Source organism: Entelurus aequoreus, linkage group LG17 (genome assembly GCF_033978785.1).
Source record: "Entelurus aequoreus isolate RoL-2023_Sb linkage group LG17, RoL_Eaeq_v1.1, whole genome shotgun sequence".
Classification (NCBI taxonomy): Eukaryota; Metazoa; Chordata; class Actinopteri; order Syngnathiformes; family Syngnathidae; genus Entelurus; species Entelurus aequoreus.
In genome coordinates this window covers 28,778,581-28,791,996 of record NC_084747.1, presented here as the reverse complement: position 1 = coordinate 28,791,996, position 13,416 = coordinate 28,778,581, and the positions used below count along the sequence as shown (strand labels likewise).

General features: G+C 35.1%; 1 protein-coding gene across 2 annotated transcripts in view; it reads left to right on the top strand.

Annotated features, from left to right (window-relative positions):
• The window catches only part of polr3g (polymerase (RNA) III (DNA directed) polypeptide G), a 48,955-nt gene that overhangs the window by 32,313 nt on the left and 3,226 nt on the right, over positions 1-13,416 (top strand). For both annotated transcript variants that reach the window (XM_062025441.1, XM_062025440.1), the window contains exons 6-7: positions 13,101-13,168; positions 13,233-13,352. In XM_062025441.1, coding sequence (XP_061881425.1) covers positions 13,101-13,168; positions 13,233-13,352 — 188 coding nt within the window. The remainder of the gene's footprint in view (positions 1-13,100; positions 13,169-13,232; positions 13,353-13,416) is intronic.

Sequence of the window (13,416 nt, the reverse complement as noted above, 5' to 3'; positions counted from 1 at the left end):
AAGAAGAATAATTGTACTGGGTATGAATAATATTGGTACTGCGTAAGAATAATAATTGTACTGGGTAGGAATAATGTCGGTACTGAGTAAGAATAATTGTACTGGGTATGAATAATGTCGGTACTGGGAAAGAATAATAATTGTACTGGGTATGAATAATGTCGGTACTGGGTAAGAGTAATAATTGTACTGGGTATGAATAATGTCGGTACTGTGTAGGAATAATAATTGTACCGGGTATGAATAATGTCGGTACTGAGTAAGAATAATTGTACTGGGTATGAATAATGTCGGTACTGGGTAAGAATAATTGTACTGGGTATGAATGTCGGTACGGAGTAAGAATAATTGTACTGGGTATGAATAATGTCGGTACTGAGTAAGAATAATTGTACTGGGTATGAATAATGTCGGTACTGAGTAAGAATAATTGTACTGGGTATGAATAATGTCGGTACTGGGTAAGAATAATAATTGTACTGGGTAGGAATAATGTCGGTACTGTGTAGGAATAATAATTGTACTGGGTAGGAATAATGTCGGTACTGGGTAAGAATAATAATTGTACTGGGTATGAATAATGTCGGTACTGGGTAAGAATAATAATTGTACTAGGTATGAATAATGTCGGTACTGGGTAAGAGTAATAATTGTACTGGGTATGAATAATGTCGGTACTGGGTAAGAATAATAATTGTACTGGGTAGGAATAATGTCGGCACCGGGTAAGAATAATAATTGTACTGGGTATGAATAATATTGGTACTGAGTAAGAATAATAATTGTACTGGGTATGAATAATAATTGTACTGGGTAGGAATAATAATTGTACAGGGTATGAATAATGTCGGTACTGGGTAAGAATAATAATTGTACTGGGTATGAATAATAATTGTACTGGGTAGGAATAATGTCGGTACTGGGTAGGAATAATAATTGTACAGGGTATGAATAATGTCAGTACTGGGTAGGAATAATGTCAGCACTGGGTAGGAATAATGTCGGTACTGAGTAAGAATAATTGTACTGGGTAGGAATAATGTCGGTACTGGGTAGGAATAATAATTGTACTGGGTATGAATAATGTCGGTACTGGGTAAGAATAATAATTGTACTGGGTATGAATAATATTGGTACTGCGTAAGAATAATAATTGTACTGGGTATGAATAATGTCGGTACTGAGTAAGAATAATTGTACTGGGTATGAATAATGTCGGTACTGAGTAAGAGTAATAATTGTACTGTGTATGAATAATGTCGGTACTATGTAGGAATAATTGTACTGGGTATGAATAATGTCGGTACTGGGTATGAATAATTGTACTGGGTATGAATAATGTCGGTACTGAGTAAGAATATTTGTACTGGGTAGGAATAATGTCGGTACTGAGTAGGAATAATAATTGTACTGGGTATGAATAATGTCGGTACTGGGTAAGAATAATAATTGTACTGGGTAGGAATAATGTCGGTACTGAGTAGGAATAATAATTGTACTGGGTATGAATAATGTCGGTACTGAGTAGGAATAATAATTGTACTGGGTAGGAATAATGTCGGTACTGAGTAGGAATAATAATTGTACTGGGTATGAATAATGTCGGTACTGAGTAGGAATAATAATTGTACTGGGTAGGAATAATGTCTGTACTGAGTAGGAATAATAGTTTTACTGGGTATGAATAATAATTGTACTGGGTAGGAATAATGTCGGTACTGAGTAGGAATAATAGTTTTACTGGGTATGAATAATAATTGTACTGGGTAGGAATAATAGTTTTACTGGGTATGAATAATAATTGTACTGGGTAGGAATAATGTCGGTACTGAGTAAGAATAATTGTACTGGGTAGGAATAATGTGGGTACTGAGTAGGAATAATAATTGTACTGGGTATGAATAATGTCGATATTGGGTAAGAATAATAATTGTACTGGGTATGAATAATGTCGGTACTGGGTAAGAATGATAATTGTACTGGGTATGAATAATGTCGGTACTGAGTAAGAATAATGTCGGTACTGAGTAGGAATAATAATTGTACTGGGTATGAATAATGTCGGTACTGGGTAAGAATAATAATTGTACTGGGTATGAATAATGTCGGTACTGAGTAAGAATAATTGTACTGGGTAGGAATAATGTCTGTACTGAGTAGGAATATTGTCGGTACTGAGTAGGAATATTGTCGGTACTGAGTAGGAATAATAATTGTACTGGGTAGGAATAATGTCTGTACTGAGTAGGAATATTGTCGGTACTGAGTAGGAATAATAATTGTACTGGGTATGAATAATGTCGGTACGGAGTAAGAATAATAATTGTACCGGGTAGGAATAATGTCAACACTGGGTGGGAATAATAATTGTACTGGGTAGGAATAATGTCGGCACTGAGTAAGAATAATAATTGTACTGAGTACGAATAATAATTGTACTGGGTAGGAATAATGTCGGCACTGAGTAAGAATAATAATCGTACTGAGTAGGAATAATAATTGTACTGGGTAGGAATAATGTCAGCACTGGGTATGAATAATGTCGGTACTGAGTAAGAATAATTGTACTGGGTAGGAATAATGTCGGTACTGGGTAGGAATAATAATTGTACTGGGTATGAATAATGTCGGTACTGGGTAAGAATAATAATTGTACTGGGTATGAATAATATTGGTACTGCGTAAGAATAATAATTGTACTGGGTAGGAATAATGTCGGTACTGAGTAAGAATAATTGTACTGGGTATGAATAATGTCGGTACTGGGAAAGAATAATAATTGTACTGGGTATGAATAATGTCGGTACTGGGTAAGAGTAATAATTGTACTGGGTATGAATAATGTCGGTACTGTGTAGGAATAATAATTGTACTGGGTATGAATAATGTCGGTACTGAGTAAGAATAATTGTACTGGGTATGAATAATGTCGGTACTGGGTAAGAATAATTGTACTGGGTATGAATGTCGGTACGGAGTAAGAATAATTGTACTGGGTATGAATAATGTCGGTACTGAGTAAGAATAATTGTACTGGGTATGAATAATGTCGGTACTGAGTAAGAATAATTGTACTGGGTATGAATAATGTCGGTACTGGGTAAGAATAATAATTGTACTGGGTAGGAATAATGTCGGTACTGTGTAGGAATAATAATTGTACTGGGTAGGAATAATGTCGGTACTGGGTAAGAATAATAATTGTACTGGGTATGAATAATGTCGGTACTGGGTAAGAATAATAATTGTACTGGGTATGAATAATGTCGGTACTGGGTAAGAGTAATAATTGTACTGGGTATGAATAATGTCGGTACTGGGTAAGAATAATAATTGTACTGGGTAGGAATAATGTCGGCACCGGGTAAGAATAATAATTGTACTGGGTATGAATAATATTGGTACTGAGTAAGAATAATAATTGTACTGGGTATGAATAATAATTGTACTGGGTAGGAATAATAATTGTACAGGGTATGAATAATGTCGGTACTGGGTAAGAATAATAATTGTACTGGGTATGAATAATAATTGTACTGGGTAGGAATAATGTCGGTACTGGGTAGGAATAATAATTGTACAGGGTATGAATAATGTCAGTACTGGGTAGGAATAATGTCAGCACTGGGTAGGAATAATGTCGGTACTGAGTAAGAATAATTGTACTGGGTAGGAATAATGTCGGTACTGGGTAGGAATAATAATTGTACTGGGTATGAATAATGTCGGTACTGGGTAAGAATAATAATTGTACTGGGTATGAATAATATTGGTACTGCGTAAGAATAATAATTGTACTGGGTATGAATAATGTCGGTACTGAGTAAGAATAATTGTACTGGGTATGAATAATGTCGGTACTGAGTAAGAGTAATAATTGTACTGTGTATGAATAATGTCGGTACTATGTAGGAATAATTGTACTGGGTATGAATAATGTCGGTACTGGGTATGAATAATTGTACTGGGTATGAATAATGTCGGTACTGAGTAAGAATATTTGTACTGGGTAGGAATAATGTCGGTACTGAGTAGGAATAATAATTGTACTGGGTATGAATAATGTCGGTACTGGGTAAGAATAATAATTGTACTGGGTAGGAATAATGTCGGTACTGAGTAGGAATAATAATTGTACTGGGTATGAATAATGTCGGTACTGAGTAGGAATAATAATTGTACTGGGTAGGAATAATGTCGGTACTGAGTAGGAATAATAATTGTACTGGGTATGAATAATGTTGGTACTGAGTAGGAATAATAATTGTACTGGGTAGGAATAATGTCGGTACTGAGTAGGAATAATAGTTTTACTGGGTATGAATAATAATTGTACTGGGTAGGAATAATGTCGGTACTGAGTAGGAATAATAGTTTTACTGGGTATGAATAATAATTGTACTGGGTAGGAATAATAGTTTTACTGGGTATGAATAATAATTGTACTGGGTAGGAATAATGTCGGTACTGAGTAAGAATAATTGTACTGGGTAGGAATAATGTGGGTACTGAGTAGGAATAATAATTGTACTGGGTATGAATAATGTCGATATTGGGTAAGAATAATAATTGTACTGGGTATGAATAATGTCGGTACTGGGTAAGAATGATAATTGTACTGGGTATGAATAATGTCGGTACTGAGTAAGAATAATGTCGGTACTGAGTAGGAATAATAATTGTACTGGGTATGAATAATGTCGGTACTGGGTAAGAATAATAATTGTACTGGGTATGAATAATGTCGGTACTGAGTAAGAATAATTGTACTGGGTAGGAATAATGTCTGTACTGAGTAGGAATATTGTCGGTACTGAGTAGGAATATTGTCGGTACTGAGTAGGAATATTGTCGGTACTGAGTAGGAATAATAATTGTACTGGGTAGGAATAATGTCTGTACTGAGTAGGAATATTGTCGGTACTGAGTAGGAATAATAATTGTACTGGGTATGAATAATGTCGGTACGGAGTAAGAATAATAATTGTACCGGGTAGGAATAATGTCAACACTGGGTGGGAATAATAATTGTACTGGGTAGGAATAATGTCGGCACTGAGTAAGAATAATAATTGTACTGAGTACGAATAATAATTGTACTGGGTAGGAATAATGTCGGCACTGAGTAAGAATAATAATCGTACTGAGTAGGAATAATAATTGTACTGGGTAGGAATAATGTCAGCACTGGGTATGAATAATGTCGGTACTGAGTAAGAATAATTGTACTGGGTAGGAATAATGTCGGTACTGGGTAGGAATAATAATTGTACTGGGTATGAATAATGTCGGTACTGGGTAAGAATAATAATTGTACTGGGTATGAATAATATTGGTACTGCGTAAGAATAATAATTGTACTGGGTAGGAATAATGTCGGTACTGAGTAAGAATAATTGTACTGGGTATGAATAATGTCGGTACTGGGAAAGAATAATAATTGTACTGGGTATGAATAATGTCGGTACTGGGTAAGAGTAATAATTGTACTGAGTATGAATAATGTCGGTACTGTGTAGGAATAATAATTGTACTGGGTATGAATAATGTCGGTACTGAGTAAGAATAATTGTACTGGGTATGAATAATGTCGGTACTGGGTAAGAATAATTGTACTGGGTATGAATGTCGGTACAGAGTAAGAATAATTGTACTGGGTATGAATAATGTCGGTACTGAGTAAGAATAATTGTACTGGGTATGAATAATGTCGGTACTGAGTAAGAATAATTGTACTGGGTATGAATAATGTCGGTACTGGGTAAGAATAATAATTGTACTGGGTAGGAATAATGTCGGTACTGTGTAGGAATAATAATTGTACTGGGTAGGAATAATGTCGGTACTGGGTAAGAATAATAATTGTACTGGGTATGAATAATGTCGGTACTGGGTAAGAATAATAATTGTACTGGGTATGAATAATGTCGGTACTGGGTAAGAGTAATAATTGTACTGGGTATGAATAATGTCGGTACTGGGTAAGAATAATAATTGTACTGGGTAGGAATAATGTCGGCACCGGGTAAGAATAATAATTGTACTGGGTATGAATAATATTGGTACTGAGTAAGAATAATAATTGTACTGGGTATGAATAATAATTGTACTGGGTAGGAATAATAATTGTACAGGGTATGAATAATGTCGGTACTGGGTAAGAATAATAATTGTACTGGGTATGAATAATAATTGTACTGGGTAGGAATAATGTCGGTACTGGGTAGGAATAATAATTGTACAGGGTATGAATAATGTCAGTACTGGGTAGGAATAATGTCAGCACTGGGTAGGAATAATGTCGGTACTGAGTAAGAATAATTGTACTGGGTAGGAATAATGTCGGTACTGGGTAGGAATAATAATTGTACTGGGTATGAATAATGTCGGTACTGGGTAAGAATAATAATTGTACTGGGTATGAATAATATTGGTACTGCGTAAGAATAATAATTGTACTGGGTATGAATAATGTCGGTACTGAGTAAGAATAATTGTACTGGGTATGAATAATGTCGGTACTGAGTAAGAGTAATAATTGTACTGTGTATGAATAATGTCGGTACTATGTAGGAATAATTGTACTGGGTATGAATAATGTCGGTACTGGGTATGAATAATTGTACTGGGTATGAATAATGTCGGTACTGAGTAAGAATATTTGTACTGGGTAGGAATAATGTCGGTACTGAGTAGGAATAATAATTGTACTGGGTATGAATAATGTCGGTACTGGGTAAGAATAATAATTGTACTGGGTAGGAATAATGTCGGTACTGAGTAGGAATAATAATTGTACTGGGTATGAATAATGTCGGTACTGAGTAGGAATAATAATTGTACTGGGTAGGAATAATGTCGGTACTGAGTAGGAATAATAATTGTACTGGGTATGAATAATGTTGGTACTGAGTAGGAATAATAATTGTACTGGGTAGGAATAATGTCGGTACTGAGTAGGAATAATAGTTTTACTGGGTATGAATAATAATTGTACTGGGTAGGAATAATGTCGGTACTGAGTAGGAATAATAGTTTTACTGGGTATGAATAATAATTGTACTGGGTAGGAATAATAGTTTTACTGGGTATGAATAATAATTGTACTGGGTAGGAATAATGTCGGTACTGAGTAAGAATAATTGTACTGGGTAGGAATAATGTGGGTACTGAGTAGGAATAATAATTGTACTGGGTATGAATAATGTCGATATTGGGTAAGAATAATAATTGTACTGGGTATGAATAATGTCGGTACTGGGTAAGAATGATAATTGTACTGGGTATGAATAATGTCGGTACTGAGTAAGAATAATGTCGGTACTGAGTAGGAATAATAATTGTACTGGGTATGAATAATGTCGGTACTGGGTAAGAATAATAATTGTACTGGGTATGAATAATGTCGGTACTGAGTAAGAATAATTGTACTGGGTAGGAATAATGTCTGTACTGAGTAGGAATATTGTCGGTACTGAGTAGGAATATTGTCGGTACTGAGTAGGAATATTGTCGGTACTGAGTAGGAATAATAATTGTACTGGGTAGGAATAATGTCTGTACTGAGTAGGAATATTGTCGGTACTGAGTAGGAATAATAATTGTACTGGGTATGAATAATGTCGGTACGGAGTAAGAATAATAATTGTACCGGGTAGGAATAATGTCAACACTGGGTGGGAATAATAATTGTACTGGGTAGGAATAATGTCGGCACTGAGTAAGAATAATAATTGTACTGAGTACGAATAATAATTGTACTGGGTAGGAATAATGTCGGCACTGAGTAAGAATAATAATCGTACTGAGTAGGAATAATAATTGTACTGGGTAGGAATAATGTCAGCACTGGGTATGAATAATGTCGGTACTGAGTAAGAATAATTGTACTGGGTAGGAATAATGTCGGTACTGGGTAGGAATAATAATTGTACTGGGTATGAATAATGTCGGTACTGGGTAAGAATAATAATTGTACTGGGTATGAATAATATTGGTACTGCGTAAGAATAATAATTGTACTGGGTATGAATAATGTCGGTACTGAGTAAGAATAATTGTACTGGGTATGAATAATGTCGGTACTGGGAAAGAATAATAATTGTACTGGGTATGAATAATGTCGGTACTGGGTAAGAGTAATAATTGTACTGAGTATGAATAATGTCGGTACTGTGTAGGAATAATAATTGTACTGGGTATGAATAATGTCGGTACTGAGTAAGAATAATTGTACTGGGTATGAATAATGTCGGTACTGGGTAAGAATAATTGTACTGGGTATGAATGTCGGTACGGAGTAAGAATAATTGTACTGGGTATGAATAATGTCGGTACTGAGTAAGAATAATTGTACTGGGTATGAATAATGTCGGTACTGAGTAAGAATAATTGTACTGGGTAGGAATAATGTCGGTACTGTGTAGGAATAATAATTGTACTGGGTAGGAATAATGTCGGTACTGGGTAAGAATAATAATTGTACTGGGTATGAATAATGTCGGTACTGGGTAAGAATAATAATTGTACTGGGTATGAATAATGTCGGTACTGGGTAAGAGTAATAATTGTACTGGGTATGAATAATGTCGGTACTGGGTAAGAATAATAATTGTACTGGGTAGGAATAATGTCGGCACCGGGTAAGAATAATAATTGTACTGGGTATGAATAATATTGGTACTGAGTAAGAATAATAATTGTACTGGGTATGAATAATAATTGTACTGGGTAGGAATAATAATTGTACAGGGTATGAATAATGTCGGTACTGGGTAAGAATAATAATTGTACTGGGTATGAATAATAATTGTACTGGGTAGGAATAATGTCGGTACTGGGTAGGAATAATAATTGTACAGGGTATGAATAATGTCAGTACTGGGTAGGAATAATGTCAGCACTGGGTAGGAATAATGTCGGTACTGAGTAAGAATAATTGTACTGGGTAGGAATAATGTCGGTACTGGGTAGGAATAATAATTGTACTGGGTATGAATAATGTCGGTACTGGGTAAGAATAATAATTGTACTGGGTATGAATAATATTGGTACTGCGTAAGAATAATAATTGTACTGGGTATGAATAATGTCGGTACTGAGTAAGAATAATTGTACTGGGTATGAATAATGTCGGTACTGAGTAAGAGTAATAATTGTACTGTGTATGAATAATGTCGGTACTATGTAGGAATAATTGTACTGGGTATGAATAATGTCGGTACTGGGTATGAATAATTGTACTGGGTATGAATAATGTCGGTACTGAGTAAGAATATTTGTACTGGGTAGGAATAATGTCGGTACTGAGTAGGAATAATAATTGTACTGGGTATGAATAATGTCGGTACTGGGTAAGAATAATAATTGTACTGGGTAGGAATAATGTCGGTACTGAGTAGGAATAATAATTGTACTGGGTATGAATAATGTCGGTACTGAGTAGGAATAATAATTGTACTGGGTAGGAATAATGTCGGTACTGAGTAGGAATAATAATTGTACTGGGTAGGAATAATGTCTGTACTGAGTAGGAATATTGTCGGTACTGAGTAGGAATAATAATTGTACTGGGTATGAATAATGTCGGTACGGAGTAAGAATAATAATTGTACCGGGTAGGAATAATGTCAACACTGGGTGGGAATAATAATTGTACTGGGTAGGAATAATGTCGGCACTGAGTAAGAATAATAATTGTACTGAGTACGAATAATAATTGTACTGGGTAGGAATAATGTCAGCACTGGGTATGAATAATGTCGGTACTGAGTAAGAATAATTGTACTGGGTATGAATAATGTCGGTACTGGGTAAGAATAATAATTGTACTGGGTATGAATAATATTGGTACTGCGTAAGAATAATAATTGTACTGGGTATGAATAATGTCGGTACTGAGTAAGAATAATTGTACTGGGTATGAATAATGTCGGTACTGAGTAAGAGTAATAATTGTACTGTGTATGAATAATGTCGGTACTATGTAGGAATAATTGTACTGGGTATGAATAATGTCGGTACTGGGTATGAATAATTGTACTGGGTATGAATAATGTCGGTACTGAGTAAGAATATTTGTACTGGGTAGGAATAATGTCGGTACTGAGTAGGAATAATAATTGTACTGGGTATGAATAATGTCGGTACTGGGTAAGAATAATAATTGTACTGGGTAGGAATAATGTCGGTACTGAGTAGGAGTAATAATTGTACTGGGTATGAATAATGTCGGTACTGAGTAGGAATAATAATTGTACTGGGTAGGAATAATGTCGGTACTGAGTAGGAATAATAATTGTACTGGGTATGAATAATGTCGGTACTGAGTAGGAATAATAATTGTACTGGGTAGGAATAATGTCGGTACTGGGTAAGAATAATAATTGTACTGGGTATGAATAATGTCGGTACTGAGTAAGAATAATTGTACTGGGTAGGAATAATGTCTGTACTGAGTAGGAATATTGTCGGTACTGAGTAGGAATATTGTCGGTACTGAGTAGGAATAATAATTGTACTGGGTAGGAATAATGTCTGTACTGAGTAGGAATATTGTCGGTACTGAGTAGGAATAATAATTGTACTGGGTATGAATAATGTCGGTACGGAGTAAGAATAATAATTGTACCGGGTAGGAATAATGTCAACACTGGGTGGGAATAATAATTGTACTGGGTAGGAATAATGTCGGCACTGAGTAAGAATAATAATTGTACTGAGTACGAATAATAATTGTACTGGGTAGGAATAATGTCGGCACTGAGTAAGAATAATAATCGTACTGAGTAGGAATAATAATTGTACTGGGTAGGAATAATGTCAGCACTGGGTATGAATAATGTCGGTACTGAGTAAGAATAATTGTACTGGGTAGGAATAATGTCGGTACTGGGTAGGAATAATAATTGTACTGGGTATGAATAATGTCGGTACTGGGTAAGAATAATAATTGTACTGGGTATGAATAATATTGGTACTGCGTAAGAATAATAATTGTACTGGGTAGGAATAATGTCGGTACTGAGTAAGAATAATTGTACTGGGTATGAATAATGTCGGTACTGGGAAAGAATAATAATTGTACTGGGTATGAATAATGTCGGTACTGGGTAAGAGTAATAATTGTACTGGGTATGAATAATGTCGGTACTGTGTAGGAATAATAATTGTACTGGGTATGAATAATGTCGGTACTGAGTAAGAATAATTGTACTGGGTATGAATAATGTCGGTACTGGGTAAGAATAATTGTACTGGGTATGAATGTCGGTACGGAGTAAGAATAATTGTACTGGGTATGAATAATGTCGGTACTGAGTAAGAATAATTGTACTGGGTATGAATAATGTCGGTACTGAGTAAGAATAATTGTACTGGGTATGAATAATGTCGGTACTGGGTAAGAATAATAATTGTACTGGGTAGGAATAATGTCGGTACTGTGTAGGAATAATAATTGTACTGGGTAGGAATAATGTCGGTACTGGGTAAGAATAATAATTGTACTGGGTATGAATAATGTCGGTACTGGGTAAGAATAATAATTGTACTGGGTATGAATAATGTCGGTACTGGGTAAGAGTAATAATTGTACTGGGTATGAATAATGTCGGTACTGGGTAAGAATAATAATTGTACTGGGTAGGAATAATGTCGGCACCGGGTAAGAATAATAATTGTACTGGGTATGAATAATATTGGTACTGAGTAAGAATAATAATTGTACTGGGTATGAATAATAATTGTACTGGGTAGGAATAATAATTGTACAGGGTATGAATAATGTCGGTACTGGGTAAGAATAATAATTGTACTGGGTATGAATAATAATTGTACTGGGTAGGAATAATGTCGGTACTGGGTAGGAATAATAATTGTACAGGGTATGAATAATGTCAGTACTGGGTAGGAATAATGTCAGCACTGGGTAGGAATAATGTCGGTACTGAGTAAGAATAATTGTACTGGGTAGGAATAATGTCGGTACTGGGTAGGAATAATAATTGTACTGGGTATGAATAATAATTGTACTGGGTAAGAATAATAATTGTACTGGGTATGAATAATATTGGTACTGCGTAAGAATAATAATTGTACTGGGTATGAATAATGTCGGTACTGAGTAAGAATAATAATTGTACTGGGTATGAATAATGTCGGTACTGAGTAAGAATAATTGTACTGGGTATGAATAATGTCGGTACTGAGTAAGAGTAATAATTGTACTGTGTATGAATAATGTCGGTACTGGGTAAGAATAATTGTACTGGGTATGAATAATGTCCGTACTGAGTAAGAATAATTGTACTGGGTATGAATAATGTCGGTACTGTGTAGGAATAATAATTGTACTGGGTAGGAATAATGTCGGTACTGTGTAGGAATAATAATTGTACTGGGTATGAATAATGTCGGTACTGTGTAGGAATAACAATTGTACTGGGTATGAATAATGTCGGTACTGTGTAGGAATAATAATTGTACTGGGTATGAATAATGTCGGTACTGTGTAGGAATAATAATTGTACTGGGTATGAATAATGTCGGTACTGTGTAGGAATAATAATTGTACTGGGTAGGAATAATGTCGGTACTGTGTAGGAATAATAATTGTACTGGGTATGAATAATGTCGGTACTGTGTAGGAATAATAATTGTACTGGGTAGGAATAATGTCGGTACTGTGTAGGAATAATAATTGTACTGGGTAGGAATAATGTCGGTACTGTGTAGGAATAATAATTGTACTGGGTATGAATAATGTCGGTACTGTGTAGGAATAATAATTGTACTGTGTAGGAATAATAATTGTACTGGGTATGAATAATGTCGGTACTGTGTAGGAATAATAATTGTACTGGGTATGAATAATGTCGGTACTGTGTAGGAATAATAATTGTACTGGGTAGGAATAATGTCGGTACTGGGTAAGAATAATAATTGTACTGGGTAGGAATAATGTCGGTACTGGGTAAGAATAATAATTGTACTGGGTAGGAATAATGTCGGTACTGTGTAGGAATAATAATTGTACTGGGTATGAATAATGTCGGTACTGTGTAGGAATAATAATTGTACTAACAATCTCCATCCAACAGAGCAGAAAAAGAAGAAAGCAGTGAAGATATCCAGCAAAGATGCAGAAGAAGTGTTGACTAAATTAAATGTGAGTACTTACATTTGTGTTGATGTAGTTTGTCTGCTCTTTAATCTTCTCTCCGATACAACAGGAGCTGGAGAAGAAAGACGACGGGGACAAGTCTGATGAAGAGAAACCAAAGAAGACGGGAAACGAAGAGGAGGAGGAAGACATTGAAGGCGAGGAATATGAGGAAGAGGACATTGAAGAGGTTTGAGCTCATCCCCGTCATATTTCATCATCCCGACCAGTCTCACATTTCAGCCGTGTGGACT